The 21,537-nt window shown below is 35.0% G+C and overlaps 1 protein-coding gene across 1 annotated transcript; it reads right to left on the bottom strand.

Moving 5' to 3' along the window:
* Window positions 1-20,179: 20,179 nt before the first annotated feature.
* Window positions 20,180-21,380, bottom strand: LOC148265783 (uncharacterized). The gene has a single exon (XM_088220528.1). It carries the CDS (start codon window positions 21,363-21,365, stop codon window positions 20,967-20,969), a length of 399 nt encoding a protein of 132 aa, XP_088076654.1. The 5' UTR covers window positions 21,366-21,380; the 3' UTR covers window positions 20,180-20,966.
* Window positions 21,381-21,537: the final 157 nt, after the last annotated feature.

Genomic DNA, 21,537 nt, shown 5'->3' on the forward strand with positions numbered 1-21,537 from the left:
TCGCTTTTGACCGTTCGTCAACTCGAGCCCTACTCTAGTTATCTCCATTTCCTTATAATACTTTTCCATGAACTTAAAACCCTGGGTCGGGTACTATAATTCAAGTTCATATCCCTGTCAAAATGAGCCAGCACAAGCCACTTTCTCATTATGGGTCTTAATTATCTTCATGGTGGTAATTAGCAGGTCCCAATCTCATTCTTGGAGAAGGGTTAATTGATCCCACCATATTAAGGCATGATCGGTAAACTCAAGGGTAGCCAACTTGAGCTTTTTCTCTTCACTATAGTCGCGGTAGGTAAAAATGCGATCGACCTTTCGCTCTCACTCAAGTCACTCAAGATAGGCTTTAAGGTCATTCTTCCCTTAAAAGGCTGGTATCTGGAACTTGAAATCATAGAGGTCCTCATCCGCCTCTTCACAATGGCCTCCCTATTTGTCACCAACATCATCGCCACAAGATCCTATTTCGTCTTACAATATTTGGTGTCAGGCACAACTACAGTGTTCGTCGCGTTCTTGATGGTCCATGCAGGCAGCCATATTTCCTAATTGGACATTTAACTAGGTGAACATGTCCAGGACCCTTTTTTCCATGGTGGCTGGTCGGTTGTTGGTGCTTTAATGAGATATTTTAAAGTTCCTATAAAGACAAAAGTTAGTGAAAACAATATCTCTCCCTTACCTTCACTCGTGCTTACCTTACCATTTCTTAATTGACAATTTTGTCTATCGAGTTAAGCATCCGATATTAGAATTACTTGAATCAGATCTGCATGTTAGTCCTTACAACACAACAAGGTACCCTAAAAGGATCTAATTTTTGTAGAAACTCAGAAACAAGCACACAAAAAGAGGAATAATGTGCCTCTTGTGTGTTAAGCAACTAGTATTGATTAGTCACTTAATTTTGTAAAGGAACAACTATAAAATAAAAGAAAGAAACATAGATCACAAAGATTGACAAGACAAACTGATGCATAGGGATCTGATCAATCTTAATGGATATAATCAGAAGGTGTATTTACCTACTACCCCTAATTTATCGACTACACTCTATGATCGGTCAAGTTTCTTTATCCAACATTAATGTAAGATTATAGAAATGCAATTCGAAAATTAAACGTGGATAATATGCGAAATGAAAACAAAAATTTTCGCTCGCACCCATTAGGTGAGGTGTTTTGCCTTCGATTGCTCAAATTTCTAGTCACCAATCAAAAGGGTATTCTGTTTTTGTTAAGCAAATGCAAACAATGTGTCAATTACCTTATCGGGTGCAATTGGGGTATTTTTATATTTTTGATATATAAAATTTTTTTAAATAATAAACACGAACCACTTGAATTGAACGAATAGATATGAATTTAAGCGGGATGCAATACAAATTAACAAATCAAAAATTAATTTTAATTGTTAATTAAAGAACAAAAATGCTAAAAGCAATAAAGATAGATTTGGGTTCTATGAGTTTAAGCTCTGATACTAGATAATGCAGGAAGGTATGGGGAGGATCGAATCATCTCCTATAACTCACTCAATATTATGCAATACCAAAACTTTAACTACCTAGATAAACCACTTCATCTAATTGAATTTACAATCCTAAAAGAAATGCAAAAATAAAGACTAGAAAAATAAACAAGGAACGGAAAAACGCCACAAGGACTTACCAATAAGTTGATCCCTACTCCTTAGCTCAATAAGACTTCTAAATACTCCGGCTCTTCAAAGAACTTGAAGAAGCTAAATTACCAAAAATTCTAATAGAAGAAAAGCATAAGATTTCACGTGCGGACAGGCGCCGCACACTATGGGCGAGCAACATGCAATGCTTGCATGGGCGGGTCCCTTCCCATGGGCATTTTCTCGAGGGATTTCTGCCTTTCCTCCATCTTTTTCTTTTGAATTGTTTCAAATAAAAAATGAAAAAAATAAAATTTTTCTACGATGAAATAATAAAAATATAAATTTTAAGAATTATTTTAAATAAATTAAAAATAAAATATTTAACTAAAATTAAAACTATGAAATAATTAAAGAGTTTAAGTGGTCTTAGGTCCCGAATAAATAGGGGTTCATAATTACAAATTAAGTGTGAAAGTTTGTGGGGTGTTACAATAAAGTGGTCGTCAATTCAACAACTAGAATTTTATGGTTAAGATCATTGTCAATGAACTTTGGGCTCTCCATTTCATTATCCCTAATAATTTGGTATGACAATGTTGGAGTTGTATGCCTCACTTCTAATCATGTGTTTCCTACACACACAAAAAGCATTCAAACTTATTAGCACATTATCTGGAATTAAGTCGTTCATAATTAACTTTAAGTTCGTATCATCTCCTCTAAGGATCAAATTAACAATATAATGTGAACTTAGACATAAGAGACATAATGAAGGATGCTTACCTGGAAGACCACGAAGACAGTTAGGGAGAAGCGGGAAGAAAGATTCAAGTCCCAGAGGGACCTATTATCTAAGCCCGTGCCATAAGCTTCCAAAAAGCTTTCAATCTTCTTGTTCAAGGCTGGATCACCCAAGAAATCAACTTTGAAGCCCAAGAAGCTACAAGAGAAGGTCCAAGAAAATAAGAAAAACACAAGCCATATTTGGTACTAACTTGGGAAGAGAATGGAGGTGCAAACCTCGCTCGTCTGAGATGAAAAAACAAAGGGAAAACAGATTTCTACTATAGGAATACATCAACCCCAAGAAATATTCTTATTGTCACAAGTCACCCTCAAATTTTCTAGGTCTATTCTAGGTCTACATTAAAGAAAGAAAGGTTTTGCATGGCTGTAGAGTAAGAAGAAGAATAAGAAGAATGTTAGAGTAGTGTAGAAGAAGAAAATTAAAAAGAGAGAAAATGAGGGAGGCCACATAGCATAGGAGAGTGTGTATTAGTCAAGAGGAATTCTACAAGGAACATATGTCTAGTTGCCACCTACAAAATAAAAAGAAAAAAATTAGAGTTCAAGACCAAAAAGGGATCCAACGGAAGAGTCCAAGTGAGAGTCATAGCCACCCAAAGAGAAAACAATTATTTAATTAAGAGTTTTTGTATTATTTTTAATTAAATTCTATTTTTTAATTATAATTAGGATTAAGAATTCTATTAAGATTCTTGTTTTCTTATTTAAGTCAAATAAGGATAGCCAACTATATAAATAGAGGCACCACCCCTTCTTGTATTCACAATTCAGATTATTAATAAAATTCAAGTATTCTCGCTTTAAGCTTCCAAACTTTTAAAAGTGAGTGAGTGGATATTCGACCAGCTTGCTGCGTTAGGAATTGGAATCACTTATCAAGAAAAGTCTCATGGCATCTTTTCAATTCTAGTTTTTTGTTGCTTTCCTTATAGCATTGGTTTTGTATTAGGGTTTTTAGTTCGTACTTGATGATGTATATGCATGGTTTTAGATTGTGGTGTTGATCTCGAGTTCCGCATCAGCTAGTATCAGAGCTTAGGTTGACCATTTCATGCAAGTCATATCTTACTTGGATGACCAAGATAGTATGATAGATAAGTATATCACGACAGGTTCAAAAATCAATAATTTTTATATCTAGATGGCTTAAAGCATATTTTGACACCTTTATCCCGATAAGAGGTATATTCTGATCAAATCAAAATCAAGACATTTTTTGAAGAATATTCAAAAAAAAAAGAAAAAGAAAGAAAAGAGGCCAAAAAGAAAAAAAAATGGCCCACTAAGAGAAAAAGAGGGTAAAAAAAAAGAAAGCCCAATAAGTGTAAAATAGGCCCCAAAAGAAAATTAAAAAAGGTCTAATGTGAGAAAGTGACAGAGAGAAAAGAAAAGAGTGTTTATATGTGAGGGAGAGAGAAGTGAGTAGAACAATCTGTGAGAAGAAAAACTTAATTGTACTTTGGTACAATTTTTCTGATCTTGACACTTCTTTGCCTAGTTCTATTTTATCTTTTTTATAGGAATATAAAGATGTGTTCCTGGAAGAGATTCCAGATGGTCTATTACCACTATGAGGGATCGAACATTAGATTGGCTTTATTCTTGGAGCTTCAATTCTTAATCGTCCAACCAATCAAAGTAATCCTAAGGAGACAAAGGAACGTTAGCAGTAAGTGAAGGAGTTGTTAGGTAAGGGACATGTGAGAAAGACTTTGAGCCTTTGTGTTGTCACAATGTTACTTGTGCCAAAGAATGATGCTTCTTGGAGGATGTATGTAGATTGTCGAGCCGTTAACAAGATTACAATAAAGTATAGACACCCTATCCCTGGGTTAAATGATATGTTGGATGAGTTAAATGGATCTACTATTTTCACTAAGATAGATCTAAAGAGTGGATACCACTAGATTAGGATGAAACTTGGAGATGAGTGGAAAACTGCCTTTAAAACTAAGTATGAGTTGTGTGAGTAATTAATAATGTCTTTTGGGTTATTAAACGCCCCTAGCACTTTCATGAGATTTATGAACCATGTCTTAGGACCTTTTCTAGGTAAATTTAAGGTAGTTTACTTTATTGACATCCTAATTTATAGAAGTCTTTAGAGAATCACCTTCAACATATTGGTCTGTCCTTGAGGTCTTTAGGAAAGAGTAGTTGTATGCCAATGTTAAAAAATTGACCTTTTGCAATGAAAGATTTATATTTTTAGGGTTTGTAGTTAGTGCATAGGGGATTGAGGTAGATGAGGATAAGGTAAAAGCAATCAGAGATTGGCCTACCTTGACATCAACTAGTGAGATAAGGAGTTTCTATAATTTGGCAAGCTTCTACCGCAAGTTTGTTAGGGATTTTAGTTCCATTGCAGCACCACTAAATGAAATCGTAAAGAAAAATGTAAAATTTGTATGGAATAAAAAAACAAAGCATATTTTTACTTTATTGAAAGATAAATTATGTTCTGCACTTATTTTGGATTTACTTGACTTTAAAAAAACTTTTGAGCTTGAATGTAACGCTTCAAGTATAGGTATAGGAGCAGTTCTAATGCAGGAAGGGCGCCCCGTGGCTTATTTTAGTGAGAAACTTAGTGGTGTACTGTTAAATTAGTCAACCTACGACAAGGAGTTATATGTCTTGGTGAGAGAATTAGAGATATGACAACATTACTTACTGACAAAAGAGTTCATAACCCACACTGACAATGAATTCCTGAAACATTTAAGGGGTTAAGGTAAACTCAACCATCGTCATGGTAAGTGGGTCGAGTTCATTGAGTCTTTTTCCTATGTAATCAGGTATAAACAAAGTAAGGATAATATTGTTGCTAATGCATTATCTCACAAGTATGTTTTAATTTCTACACTTAATTTTAAGTTATTAGGATTTAAACATATTAAGGAGATGTATGCCAATGATAGTGATTTTTTCACCATTTATCATGCATGTGAGCATTGTGTATTCCAGAAACTCTATAGTCATGATGGTTTTCTCTTTAGGGATGGTATGTTATGTGTGCCTAACTATCTGCTTAGGGAATTATTGTTGCATAAGGCTCATAGTGGGGGATTGATTGGGCACTTTGGGGTAGCTAAAACTCTAGACATATTATATGAACAATTTTACTAGCCCAACATGAGGAAAGATGTTGAGCACATTTTTTGTAGGTGCTTTGCATATAAGCATGCCAAATCTAGAGTTCTAACTCATAAATTATACACATTTTTGCCTGTACCTACAGCACCCTAGATAGATATATCTATAGATTTTGTATTAGGATTGCCTAGCACCAAGAGAAGCATATATGTCGTCATGGATAAATTTAGTAAGATTAATCTCTTCATTGCATGTCATAAAACTAATGATGTGACAAATATTGCAAACTTATTTTTCAAGGATGTTGTGAGACTTCATGGCATTCTTAAGACTATTATGCGTGATAGGGATGTAAAATTCCTTAGTCACTTTTAGAGAGTCCTATGGGTTAAATTAGGAATTAAGTTGTTATTCTCTACTGCATATCACTCCCAAATTGATGGTCATACAAAAGTCAATAATAAGACCTTAGGATCCTTTTTTAGGGCTGTAGTTGGCTGAAATTTGAAAACATGGGAGGATAATTTACCTATGGTAGAATTTGCATATAATAAGAGCATTCATACCTCTATAGGGATTTCATCTTTTGAGATTGTTTATGGTTCCAATCCTTTAACTCTGTTAGATCTCATGCATTTACCTTTGTAGGAAATTCTGGACACCTGATGGGTGTCGAATCCACTAAAGATAAAAATCCTATTTTCTAATAACACTAGATTGTAATAGTGGTAAATATGGTCATATCCATAAGGAACTGAAGATTTTCTACTCTCTTTATGACCAGTTTGAATAGAATTAAACATGGGATTTTATTTTTTTAATGGAAAAGATGATAAAAGTATTTAAATTAAATAATTTTAGAATTAAAAAAATAAAATCGTCGGAAGAACTTGTAGATTAATCAATTATGTAAGCATTCCTAGTCAATGAATTAGCTACACTCCAATCGTGTAATTGATCACTGATGTAAAAAATAATATTAATAAAGTGTAGAAAATAAGTTCTAGCTGTCGAAAACATTGTAACAACCAATACTTCCTTAATTTTAAACCAGTTAGAAAGCATTCACTAGCTGATTCTCATCGATCAAACAACTCCTGGAACGTCCCTAGAATTTAATACATCAACGGCTTTGGAAACTAGAAGGACCTGACCCTGATTGCCAGATTCATCTGTGTGAACCGGTCATCCAAATTATTTGTTCCCTTAGTCTGAGACTAATCGCCATTGATACCTCCTTAGCTCAAACAATTACATATTTGAGCTGCCTTGGATGGTTGTATGCTGATGCGTCACGCATTCAAAAGACCCTATTTAAATGGTTAGCAACAACAAATATGTATATGCGTAGAGAATTAAATAAATACTTGCATTTAAACAAAATTAAAATTAATTCAATTCGATCTCACAATACACATTAGAGTTTCACTAAAAATATTAAATGGGAAAACAAAAAATGTCTAACCACTCATGATGAATTACAGCCCAAGATTTCTTTTCTTGATTAAGTGGAAATAAGAAGAAGAAAAGTGCAGAAAAGTTACAAATCCTGCAGTGTGCAGTGCGAGGGAGAAGAAGATCACCGTTTGATGTTGGTCGCTTCCTTTTATAGCGAAAGGATTAAGGCTTCCTTTTGAGTTTCTTCCCAATGATTTCAGCACTTAGCTTGTTTTCTAAAATCATATTCCCCTTGATTTTTTGTTGGCAATCTCGGTTGCGATGAGATTGTATCTTTTGAATCTCAAGAACGTGCCTTTTTCAAATCAGTAATTATACATGTTCTAAGCCTTGGTCAAGGCTTAGTCGAGTGTGATTGAGTTTGCCTCCTACTACCTTGGTGTTAGTTGTGCCCAAGGGTAACTTATGCTTCCTCCTTTTATGGAAACACAAGCCTTGGCCGGGACTTATTTGAAGGGGTCCACAATTTGTAATTTTGCGTATGTCTTAGCTTTACCTAAGGGACAAGTGAAAGGGAACTCAGGTTTGCTGCTTCTTACTGGTCCTGAGCCTTGGGCAAGACTTATTCTTGCTATGATAGTTTTCCATTAATGATACCCCTCTTCATGTTGTTTTTCCTGATTTTGCTCCCATCTTGTATCTTGCATCAAAATGAATGGAATAACTCAAATCAAACAGTAATTATTTCAATTAAGCACCTAAAAATGGACAATGAAAGTGATGTTTTTACGCACTATCAGCGTCGATGGTTAGTAGAGAGCTGAACTTGTTAAAGCCATACATGAAAAGGCCGAGAATGATATAAAAAAAATGAATTATATGAAAACACCAATAAAGGAAGGAAATAAGTGATTTTCCAACCCGATAATTAGGTATGGGTTCATTTACGAAAGGAAAGATTTTCCAATCAACAAAAATATAAGTTGGACCCTCGAGGAGATGGACCTTTTCAAGTCCTTGAGTGTATCAATGACAACACCTACAAAATTGATCTCTCAGGTGAGTACAGAGTGTCTTCTACATTTAATGTTTATGATCTTTCTTTTTTTTATTGTAGGTGACAATTTGAAAACAAATCCTATCGAAGAAGAGGGGATAATGTGAACTTAGACACAAGAGACATAATGAAGTGCACTTACCCAAAAGACCAAGAAGAGAATTGGGGAGAAGCAATACGAAAGATTTAAGTCCCTGAGGGACCTATTACCCGAGCCTGTGCCAAAAGCTTTCAAAACGCTTTTGATCTTCTTGTCCAAGGTTGGATCACCTAAAAAATCCATTTTGAAGCCTGAAAAGATGTAAGAACAAGTCCAAGAAAATAAGAAGAACACATGCCATATCTAGTACTGACTTGGGAAAAGCATGGAGGTGCAGACTTGCTCATCTACTCAAGAACTACACCAAATTAAGAAACCCGAGCTGTGTTTTCTCTTGAGGAAGGCTTAAGTGCTCTCGATTAGATTCTGGATACCTGTAAAATAGAGGCAAAACAAATAAGAAAAATCAGTCCTAGTAATTGACAAGGAAATTGAGATGAAAAAGCAAAGGGAAAAAAGATTTCTACTATAGGAATACATCAACCCCAAGAAGGATTCTTCTTACTGCAAGTCACCCTCAAATTTTCTAGGTCTATTCTAGGTTTACATTAAAGAAAGAAGGGTTCTACATGGCTACAAAATAAGAAGAAGAATAAGAAAAGAAGAATGTCAAAGTAGAGTAGAAGAAAGAAACTAAAAAAAGAGAAGAGGAAGGAGGCCGCAAAGCATGGGAGAGTTTGTGTCAGTCAATGGGAATTCTACATGGAACATTTTTCCAGCTGCCACCTGCAAAATAAAAAGAAAAGGAATTAGAGTTTAAGACCAAAAAGGGATCTAAAGGAAGAGTGTAAGTGAGAGTCTTAGCCACCTAAGGAGAAAACAATTATTTAATTGAGAGTTTGTGTTTTGTTTTTAATAAAATTCTATTTTTTTAATTCAAATTAGGATTAAGAGTTTTATTAGGATTCTTGTTTTCTTATTTAACTCAAATAAGAATGGTTAACTCTATAAATAGAGGCCACCACCCCTTCTTTTATTCACAATTCAAATTATTAATATAATTCAGGTATGCTTGCTTATAGTGCCTAAAAATGACATCATTATCACCCACTTTTGAGTTGTTAAACTTGGTGATATACAATCTAATCCGAGGTATTTTCTATATTTTGTTACAGGGCAAGAGATAAGAACGAAACAAGGAAAAACAACATGAAAAGGGGAACAGTTTGTGAAAAAAATCATTAGTCCAAAATTAAGCCTTGAGCAAGGCTTGGGTTTAGCAGTGAGCAGCAGGTCCTGCCCTAGACAACTTAGCCTTGCACAAGACTAAGGGTCGCACATAGCAGCCAACTTAAATGAAAATGCACACTTTTTAAATCTAGAAAAGATCTCCTTCCAACTAAGATTTGGGCCTGAAAATCAATGAGAGATCATTTTGGAAAGTTAGGGATAAGCCAAAAATTAAAGAAAAATATCCTAATTAACAAAAGAAGAAACCTTAGCCCTTTTTTGCTATATAAATCGCGGCTGCCAAGCAAAACCATCATCCTTGACCTCCCTTCTACCCAACACTGCGCAAAGCAGACCTCTTGGCTGCTGCAATTTTTTCTTCTTCATACCTCTTCTCTTTTTTTAATTGTTAAGCACTTTCTTTTCCTATTTGATAGATCTAATAAACTTTACCAATGTGTTTGTGAGATTTAATCGAATTAGTTTGAGTTTTATTTCGAAGCTGGTATTTATTTACTTCCTACACCAATATATATTTGTTGTTTTGAATCTGTTTGAATAGGGCCCATTATACAAGAAGAGAAACCGCAAGCAACTAGTCGAACTCCTCAAATCTGTAATTATTTAAATGCTTTCGGCACCAAGTAGCAATTAGTGCTACACTGAGGTAAGTAATCTAGTTGACCGGTTCACGTAGATGAATTCGACAACTTAAATCAGGTCCTTCTAGCTCTCAAGGTCGTTGACAAGTTAAATCTTGTGAATGTTCATAGGACTACTTGGCAGCAAAGAACCAACTAATAAATGTTTCTTGGTTGGTTTAGAAATAAGGAAGGATTGGTTGTCGGAATATTTCTGACAACTATAACTGATTTGTCATATTTTGGATAAAACGAATCCTTGCATCTATGATCAACCACACTATTGGAGCTATCTATTTTATCAACTAAGAATTCTTCTTATAATTTATTTTATTTATAACTTGCAATCAAGAATTCGATTTATATTACTTTGGTTATTTTCTATTTCATATTTTGCATTGATGTTGAATCTACAAAAACTTCTTTTTGTTTATTTTTTATTCATTGGTTAATGAAAACAATTAGTTTCTAATTCTCTTCAGATTCGACCATTCTTACACTACTACAGTATTGTTTTATTGGTTAATTAGGAATTTATTTTTTATGGATTCGACTCCCATCAAATTTTGGCACAGTTGCCAGGGAATTGAGATTTATTGATTATTTTTCTTTTTATGACTAGGTCTAATCGTGAAGAACTTATTCTTTATGATCCAAAAATTGAAAAAACTACCAAGAGAATAAGGAAACAAACTAAACTAAGAGAAAAACATGTCAACAGAACACAATTTTTGCATAAAAGAATACAGTCGCCAAAATATAAGCATAAACAGAGCAGATGGCTGAGGAATGCATTTTAAGAGAGCTGGCAGCACCGCTTATCAACCAGTAGCCCCTTTGCATCACTTGTCTAGTCCTGGAAGTTGTATTTAAGCTAAAATCTTGACTGATTCATTTATTGCTCAAGTTTTAAAGATTGGAGAATGAAGACCCCGCACAAGTGTCTTAAGGAATTCCATATTGTGTGCTCAAGCATGAAGTCGCAAGAAATCTTTGAAGAACAAATAAATTGAGAGTATTTCCCTTTTCTTTGGATGATGCAGTTAAAGACTAGTTGTTTTATTTAACTCCTGGTTCGATTACTACTTGAACTGATATAGTAAAAATGTTTCTAGACAAATTTTTTTCGCCTCCAGAGCTAATGGAATAAGGAAGAAAATATGTAGGATTAAGCAAAGAGATTTAGAAAGTCTCCATCATTATTGGAAAAGATTCAAGTGGTTGTGCACAAGTTGCGCACAACATGATATCTTAGAACAATCTCTCATTTACTATCTTTATAAAGGACTACTGCCCATAGAAAGAAGAATGTTAGATGCAACAAGTAGTGGTGTCATAGTGAACAAAACACCTCAGGAAGCTAAAGAATTGATAACAATCATGACCGACACTTAATAGTAGTTTAGGAACACGTGAGACACCCCAAGAAGGGTGAATGAGGTAAGTATTTCTTCTCTTGAATCTCAAATTTCATAACTAACTACTTTCATGCGAAATATAGTTGCAAGTAATACACAATAGGTTAGAGTTTATGAAATTTGTGCTCAATCTGGACATCCTATGAATATGTGTCCTATACTTCAAGAAGATGACCAATAGCATGTCTATGTCATAGGAAAATTCCCGGTCAAACAGAAAAAAGGTATGACAAATTTTCCAACACTTATAACTCGAGATAGAGGGATCATCCTAACTTTGGCTATGGAGCAAGACAACAAAATTTCCAATAGTATCAACCAAGACTACCTCCACAACAATAACCAGTACCTCTACAACAAAATATGTCTCTTAAAGAAATTATTAAATCATTTGCTACTAATGCCCAACAATTTTAACCAAAAACAAGAGCAAGCATTCAAAATTTGGAGACCCAAGTGAGGCAATTTGGAGACCCAAGTGAGGCAATCTATGAGTAGGCTAAAATCCCAATACAAATTATCATCTCAAATCGAGGTTAATCTAAGGCAAAATATAAGTGATATCAATTGAGAAGTGGTAAGGAATTGCTAAAAAATTCTAGCCTTGGTCAATCACATAAAAGCACATAACCAAAAGTTGTAGTTTATACCAAGACACGCAAAACAAACCCAGATCCTAACCAGCTAGCGCCATTTAAAATCCCTCCATAATTTCCACAAATATTTGTACAATTAAGGAAATAAAAAGAAGAGAAAGAGTCTTATAAACTTTTCGCAATGTTAAGGTGAACATTCCTTTACTCAATACAATTAAATAGGTACCTCGACATGTCAAATTCTTAAAGGAGCTCTGCACCAATAAGAAAAGGTTAAACTGCAATGAAAGGGTAAGTGTGGCTGAAAATATTTCAATTATAATTCAAAGAAAACTATCCCCCAAATGTAAGGACCAAGGTATGTTTGTTATTTATTGTAAAATAGGTACTTTAGGCATAAAAAAAGCCATGTGTGATTTAGGAGCATCAATAAACATTACGTCATTATCTATTTACTCAAAATTATTAAAAGAAACAAGTGTTATAATTCAGCTAGCCAATAGATCAGTTGTTTATCTTGAAGGAGTGTCAGAATGTACTTGTCAAAGTTGATCATTTCATTTTTCCTCTTGATTTTTATGTGTTAGATATGGAAGATGATAAATCATCTAACCCCTATGATATTTTACTCATAAGACCTTCCCTTAGTACTGCCAGGACGAAGTTAGATGTGTAGGATGGTACACTCACTATAGAATTTGATGGAGAAATAACAAAATTTAATGTTTATGATGATATGAAGTATCATAATGATGGATCTTGTGTGTATGGAGCGAATAATGTAGGTTTTCTAAGTCAAAATATTTTGATTCAAGCCATGATGATAAGCCGAACATTATGTTTTCTAATTATTTTGATGTTGACAGCCTAAAAATTTTAAAAGAGGATCTTGTTGCTAAAAAGAATCCACAAGATATGATGTTCGAATTGGAGGCACCTAAACCTAAAAGGAGCAATAGATCATGTGTTGACCTTTCTATTTCTAGCACATAATATTTACCTTCTGTTTTGAAGGTACCAAAATTGGAGCTCAAACTGCCGCCTGAACATTTAAAATATGTGTTTTGAAAGGATAGGAGACCATTCTGGTGATAAGTCCTAATGAGTTAAGCAAGTTATAAGAAGAAAAACTAATTTGAGTGCTTAAAAATTGACAATGTCTAGCCTAGAATGTTAAACAATGGTGCTAAATGGGAGGCAACCCATTTGATTTTCTTTTCCTTTATTTCTAAGATTTTCTAATTTTTATTTCATTTTTTTTTTATTTTTCATTCTTTTCTATCGTCTTCTTTATTTTTCTTAACTAAAAACTTTTCTAATCACTTGCAGCTTTTTAATGGAGGCACACATAGAATTTATGGGTTATAATCTGGGATGTTTGGATAAGCCATGCCCAAGGCTTATGTCGCGGTCACTTAACAACTATTCTATTTATTTTACCCTAACACCTCAAATGATCAAGTTGCCCACATTAACCTATTCGCTTAACGCTAACACCCACTTCCCTCTCCTACAAAACCGATTTCACACTTCCCTCTCCCTGCTTAAAACCTCCATAAAACTAAATCTCCTCCACTTCAAGCATGGTCGATCTAAAAACAAATGGTCACGACCTACTAGCGAGGCAGAAGAACAAACACAATTGCCTCCAGCAGTAGCCGAACCTTAAGTTGCACAAAAGGAATTAACCCGAGTTAGTAGTTCAAGCTGTGAAGGTTGCCCCTCGCCCCAAGATCAGATGATGCTTCCCAGCGAGTCCCACCTCTAAGTCAATTAACTAGGGGAATTAATCTATCCCTTCATTATTTCTTTTATTTCATTACTCATTCTTTGCATCACATTAGGGACAATGTGTAGTTTAAGTGTGGGAGAGAGACATTATGCATCTTAGGTAGCTAGTTTTTCTTTTTGTCATATCATTCTAGGTATTTAGATCTTGCATAATTTTTTTTCACACCACACATAAACCTCCAACAATTTTTTTGCTCCAATCTTTACAACTATCTTTATCGAATTTCTAAACAATTTAAATAGGATATTTCAAAAATCTAATTGCACTTATAACCATCTCGTAGGAACTGCATCTTGTTTTTCATCTTTTCACACCTTGAATACTTTTATTTGATTGTATATTTTTAAGCATGACTTGTTTGGGATTGCCTATTCAAAAAAACAATTTTTTTTTCTTATTTTTGAGTGAATGTCAATACTTAGAAAGAACCCTACTGCAACTTATCAAGATTTGTGTGCCTAAAATTCTATGGTTCATGTCTAGGACTAAAAAAAGTTTGGATGAATATAACAAATTGGTTAGCATGTGATACATGAGATGGAGCATAAAATGCATTCATTGCCAAAAACATGTTTGGGATAAAAATGTGAGATAAAGCATAAAACGCACTCATAATACTTGAAATTGGTATTAACTGAGTAACCGAGTGCATTCATCACAAATATTTGTTCTCGCATCAAAAGATTAGTGACATTTCAAATAAAAAGATTGGCCACTAATCGATTTTTTATTTTTAACATGAACCAATTGTATGAAATCCTTAATTCTAGACAGGTTTGGTGGATATTCTACTGGGAATTGGTTGTTCCTCTCAATGAAAATTTTTGTGAGATAAAATTTACAATTTTTCCTCATGTCATATTTAGATATTAGTTAAAGTGATTATTCATTGGTGTGGTTCCCTGAAACTCATCTTGCAGACTACTAGTACTGGTTATTTTTGTAATTCGAAGGTTAAGATATAACATGTGAGTTGTGACAAAATTATTGTGTTGGTTAAAGGTGAAGAGATGAGAATTGGTGGTGTGTGTTATGTGGTGGTTGAGGATAAGTACAAGATAAGTGTAGAGGAGATTGATAGTGCCTAAAAATGACATCATTATCACCCACTTTTGAGTTATTAAACTTGGTGATATATTATTTAATCTGAGGTATTTTCTATATTTTGTTGCAGGATAGGAGATAAGGAAAAAATAATGAAAAGGAGAAGAGTTTTTAAAAAGAATCATCAACCCATAATCAAGCCTTAAGCAAGGTTTAGGTTCAACAGTCAGCAGCAGATCCTGCCCCAAACAACTTAGCCTTGGGCAAAGCTAAGTGTCACGTACAACAGCTGATTTAAATAAAAATGCACGCTTTTTAAATCTGGAAAAGATCTCCTTCTAACTAAGATCTGTGGCCAAAAATCAATGAGAGATTATTTTAGAAAGTTGGGGATAAGCCAAAAATCAAGGAAAATGACCCTAATCAACAAAAGAAGAAACTTTAACTCCCTTTTGCTATATAAATCGTGGCTACTAAGTAGAACCATCATCCTTGACCTCCCTCTTACCCAACGCCGCGCAAAGCAAATCTACCGGCTGCTACACTTTTTCTTCTTCATACCTCTTTTATTTTTTAATTCCCAAGAACTTTTTATATTAAAAACGCCAATATGAGTGGCTAACTCACTTTCTTTTCCTAGTTGATAGATCTAACAAACTCCAATAATGTATTTGTAAAATTTAATGAAATTAATTTGAGTTTTATTTCAAAGCTGGTATTTATTTACTTCTTGCACCTATATATATTTGTTGTTCTGAATCCCTTTGAATAGAGTCTGTCATACAAAAAGAGAAACCACAAGTAGTTAGCCAAACTCCTCAAATCCTAATTGTTTGAGTGCTTCCAGCACCAAGTAGCGATTAGTGCTACACTAAGGAAGTAAGTAATCTAATTGACCGGTTCATGCAGATGAATCTAGTAACTTAAATCAACTCTTATAACTCTCAAGGCCGTTAATAAGTTAAATCTTGTGGACATTCCCATGATTGATTAGTAGTGAAAAACCAACTAATAAACATTTTTTAGTTGGTTTAGGAATAAAAAATGATTAGTTGTCGAAATGTTTCTGACAACTATAACTGATTTTTCATATTTTGGATAAAACGAATCTTTATATCTATGATCAACTACGTTACTGGAGCTAGCTATTTCGTCGACTAAGAATCCTTCTTATGATTGATTTTGTTTAGTTCGATTTATAGTACTTTACTTATTTTCTATTCCATATTTTGCATTGATGTTGAATTTATAAAAATCTCTTTTTATTTGTTTTTTATTCGTTGGTCAACGAAGAAAATTGATTTTCAATTCCCTGTAGATTCGACCCTTCTTACCACTATTACAGTATTGTTTTATTGGTTAATAGGGATTTATTTTTGGTGAATTTAACGGCCATCACTTGTTTTAAGCTTTCAAGAGTGAGTGTGTGAGTGGGTCTTCAACCAGGTTGTTGCGTTAGGAATTGGAATCACTTATCAAGATAAGTCTCATGACATCTTTTCAATTCTAGTTTTTTTTTGTTTCTTTCTCTATAACCTTGATTTTCACTCCCTATTGAGTGTAGATCAAGTAGGGAGCGTTTACTTAGGATTTTGAGCTTTTAGTTGCTGATGTATATGCAAAGTTTTGGATTGCATTGTTGATTTTGGATTCTGCATCACAATATATTCACAAAACCTCTCTTGAAATAATAGTTTTTCCACTTTTTCAACAAGTTGGGTCTTTGTCACACATTATGATTCGCTTATAGGAAGCGTCAAGGATATAATTACCATATTACTTGCTTTAATTTAGAGATTATGCAGTTGTTATATCTTTTCAAGTTCATTATATTTAATCATATTTATTTATTTCTTTGGTTCATTTTGTTATGCTCATGCCTATAAATAAAGATATATTAGTAATATAAAATAAGTAATTTGAGCCTCTTAATTTCTAAATTTTAAAATGTGTACAACGCCTACAAGATAATGATTGTCACCTCAAATCTAAAACTAATGTGACTACCATTATAATAAATCTGTTAAGCGTAAGAAGTAAATTTTTGTTATATGATGCGGGTTAGTTCAATCAAGTCATTTCCCATGATCATGATCTATATTGCTATTATATGAATGATGAGATAAATTACATTACCCTAAACTAACATAGTGTATAACAATCTAAAATAGATTAACAGTTTTGCAAGTTTACGGTCCTACAATTGGGAATCTTTTAAGGAACTAAAAATTTAATTCGCCATTCTTGTGATCTCTATCATGATCCAAATTTATGCCCCCAAAATCCTAAGATCCTTTATTATTTAAAAATATTTTTAAATTAATTAAATTAAAGTTTAAGAATTAAAACAAAACTATCACATAATTATCTCCTAATACACCCCTATGTTATTATATAAGAATAAAATAAAGATGAGATGTAAAATACACAAATATTGTTGGCAAATAGAACTTGGAATTGTTGAGATAGATGGTACTCATGATCAATAACTGTTAGGAACAGAGAAGAAGAAGAAAATTTTCTGATATTGATTTTCTGATTCTTTCATATTTTGGCAACACCAACCTTATACTGCTTGTACAATAGCATGAAGAAAAGGATAAAAATAGTTATGATTAATAAACTAATTAATTAGCCTAATATCAACTAATCAATGATTAATCTTAATACTCCCCCTCAAGATGGAGAATACAAATGCATTGTACCCATCTTGTTCAGCAAATTATCGAACTGCGTATGATAAAGTACTTTTGTCATTAAATCCGCAAGTTGATTGCGAGTGGATATATGCATTGTCTTTAAGGTACCATCTTGAATTTTTTCTCGGACAAAATGACAGTCAAGTTCAATATGTTTTGTTCTCTTATGATACACTGGATTTGAAGTAATGTGTAGAGCTTCCTGATTATCACAGTAAAGCAATGCAGGACCTTGATGTTGCACCTTTAAAGCACGTAACAAATTTAGAATCCACACTATTTCACATGTAGTATTGGCCATGGAACGATACTCGGCTTCTGCAGATGACCGAGACACAACTTGCTGTTTCTTTGATTTCTATGAGACTAATGAAGATCCAAGAAAAACATAATAACCAATCAGAGATCTTCTAGTATCAGGACATGTGCCCCAATCAGCATCAGAAAAGGCCTTAATTTGGATGGTAGATGATGAAGGAAAGAAGAGACCTTGTCCAGGTGTTCTCTTGATGTACTGAAGAATCCACAAGGCAGCCTGAAGATGATTGGTCCTGGGAGCAGTTAAGAACTGACTCAGTTTATTGACGGAATAACATATATCAAGACGAGTGATGGTCAAGTACAATAATTTTCCAATCAGTCGCCGATAACTAGTGATATCATGCAGAGGTTCTCCATCATCTTTGGATATCTTTTGATTTGGTTCTATGGGAGTAGATGAGGACTTACAACCAAGGTACCCAATTTCAGTTAATAGATCCAAAGCATATTTTCTCTGACATAAGGTGATTCATGTGTCATTTCTTACAATTTTAAGTCCAAGAAAATATCGGAGAGTTCCCAAATCTTTCATCTTAAATTTTTGTTTGAATGCAACTTTGAGTTCATTGACGGCATGATTATCATTACAAGCAATAACAATATCATCAACATATGCCAACAATGCTAGAAAAATGTTACCCTGATGCTTGACAAACAAAGAGTGGTCACATTGTGACTGATGGAAACCTTCTTGAAGTAATATTTGTGAGGACTTATGAAACCACTGTCGGGAAGCCTGTCTCAACCCATAGATTGACTTGTGTAGCCGGCAAACAGGTTTATGTGGAAAAATCTCCCCCTCTCGAGGAGAATATCCTGGAGGAATATTCATAACAAACTTCTTCTTGAAGGTCACATGAAGGAAAGCATTGGTGACATCTAACTGAGTCAGACTCCAACCATGAATAGCAGCTAGTGAAAGCAAAATTTTTACATTAACTAATTTTGCAACTGGCGAGAAAGTGTCAATGAAATCAATGTCAAATTGTTGTGTGTAGCCCTTAGCAAGCAGACGGACTTTGTGTCTCTCTATGGTCCCATCAGCTTGATATTTAACTTTATAAACCCACTTACAATCAACAGATTTCTTCCCAAGTAGAAGAGATACAACAGACCAAGTATTATTGTTTTCCAAATCACGTAGATCCACATTCATAGTGGTCCTCCAAACGTCAGACTGGACAGCCTACGAGAAGGTGGTAGGCTCAGTGTGGGAGGAAAGAGTAAAAATAAAGTTGTGATATTGAGGGGTAAGCTTTGTATAAGTAAGGAAGGAGGAAATGGGGTAAAGTGCATGTGTATCTATATGGTAGCAGTGATAGCCAGACAAATAAGAAAGTGGTCGTGTGAGATGCAGAGGTCAAAGTGGTGGGATTTGGGAAGTGTCATACGGTGAGTGGGAAGGTGAATCAGAAGAAACTGGTGAATGTGTAGGTGTGTGGAGAGAAAGAGATAAGACACGGTCATGAAAAAAGTCATTGTGAATGGGACTAGGTGAGTGAGATGAAAGAAATGGAAAGACATGTTCATGAAAAATGACGTTTCGAGAGATGATGATTTGATTGCTCTCGATGTCAAGAATTTTATATCCTTTATAACCCGAGGGGTAACCAAGGAAGACACAAGCTCTAGAACGAGGTGAAAACTTATGGCAATGACTATCGAAAGTGGAGAAATAGCATAGACAACCAAATGTACGCAAATGATCATAAGATGGTTTTTTATTAGTTAATAGTTCAAAAAGAGTTTTGTTAGATAACAAGGGGGAAGGTGTATGGTTTATCAGGTAAACAGTGGTCAAGACGCAATCGCCCCAATAGACAATAGGGACATGGGATTGAAATAGTAAGGCACGTGCCACATTTAAAATGTGTTGATGTTTGCGCTCGACAACTGAGTTTTGTTGAGGAGTCTCAACATAGGAATGATAAGAAATAATGCCTTTGGACTTGAAAAATGCATGAAAACTCAATTCATGCGCATTGTCAGATCTCACAGATTTAATGAAAATTTGATATTGGGTAAGGATGAGAGTGTAAAAAGTCAGGAAAAATAGTAAGAACATCCGACTTTTGACGAAGAAGATACACCCAGGTAGTGCAGTGCAATCATCAACAATGGTAAGAAAGTATTTGTATCCCCCAATAGTAGATGTAGAAAAAGGGCCCCAAATATCAATGTGGATTAAATCAAATGGACGAGCAGATAATTTATTGTGAGAAACAAAAGATAATTTACGTTGTTTAGCCAAATGACAAATTTTGCAATGAGAAATATTCGAAATCTGTAAACCTTTATTAATGTACTGAAGTTTGACATATGAATAATGACCCATTCTAAGTGCCATAGGCTACTTTTAAAATTAGCAGAAATAGCTTTAACAGTGGGAAAATGAAAATGCCTAGCAATTAAGTAGTAGAGGTTGCCAATGCGTCTACCCTTCCCAATCAACAAGTCCCGAGTGTGGTCCTGGATGACACAAGAATGAAGAAAAAAATTAACCGTACAGTTGTGGGTGGTGGTCAACATGCTGACACTGACAAGATTAAAAGAAAAGTGAGGGACAAATAAGACATCATGTAGGGTTAGGGTGTCGGTGAGGAACACATTTTCAAGTTGAGTGACTAGCACTGAACTACCATTTGGTAAAGTAAGTGGGATGGGTTCAACATGCTTAAGGGTGGTGAAGAGGGTGGGTGTGCAACATATGTGATGTGTGGCTGCAGAGTCAATAATCCAGCATTTAGAGGTAAGTGTGTGTGTGAAACTGGAAAGGTAGAAGGTGATTGGTGAAATACCTGCCGCGTGAATGTCAGAAGTAGTGTTGTTAGTGGGAGGAGAGAAGCTGTCCAGTGAGGTGGCGAAGTACGGTTGGTGGAGTCGTGTGCTTAGGCGAGCAATAATATCCTGAATTGGCGACGTGCTCAGAGAATCGACCGAGGTAGTTGAATCAGGCACCGGCAAACAGGCAGTGGCAAAGGCGAAACTCTGCGCCTGTCGCACAAGAGGGTGCGTGCCCAAGGAAGAAGGAGAAGATATGTGTCCTAGAGGATCCAGTTCGTGGGCCGAGACCCAGTTGACAGAAGAAAAAATAGACCTGGACCCAGACCCAAATGAATTAAATGATTTAGTGCCAGGAACGGGCCTGGATTGAGTTGAAACATTGCGGGCTTGGGCTTGTCCTTCATTAAAAATAGTCTAGTTGGGCTTGGGTTTAAAACCTGGTGGATATCCATGTAACCGGTAACACCCATCCACAGTGTGGCCCATGAGCCCACAGTGTGAACAGGTGGGTCGTCTTCGACCTTGAGCTAGGGCAACAGAAGAAGCAGACCCTGTAGCCGCCTCTGTGCACGCGTCGAAGTCGATCGCACGGTGTCGTTCTTCTTGCACCACCAGCGAGAAAACCTTCAAAATGGATGACGAAGATTCCATCATCAAGATTTGAGCCCTAACAGTAGCATAGGAAGGATTAAAACCCATCAAAAATATCATCACAAACTCTTGCTCTTGATAATCATTCCAAGCCTTCATGTTTCCACAATGACAGGTTGGAGCTGGTTGGTAAGTTTTGAGCTCGTCCCAAATGGTTTTCATCTGCGTATAATAGGCGTTGATGCTGAGTGATCCTTGAATAAGGTTGTTCATGCTCTGCTTTAGCTGGTAGATGCGCGGAGCATTGCTTTATTGATAACAGAGCCTCAAATCTGTCCAGATGGATTGTGCATTCTCATGGTATAATAAACTGTCAGCTATTTTCTTTGTTACA

The sequence above is a fragment of the Carica papaya genome, chromosome 5, assembly GCF_054855325.1.
Source record: "Carica papaya isolate Zhongbai chromosome 5, ASM5485532v1, whole genome shotgun sequence".
NCBI lineage: Eukaryota > Viridiplantae > Streptophyta > Magnoliopsida > Brassicales > Caricaceae > Carica > Carica papaya.

What these genes read in the sequence shown, in the direction of transcription:
- LOC148265783 (XM_088220528.1), bottom strand. Translation starts at nt 21,365, where the DNA reads ATGAAAACCATTTGGGACGAGCTCAAAACTTACCAACCAGCTCCAACC.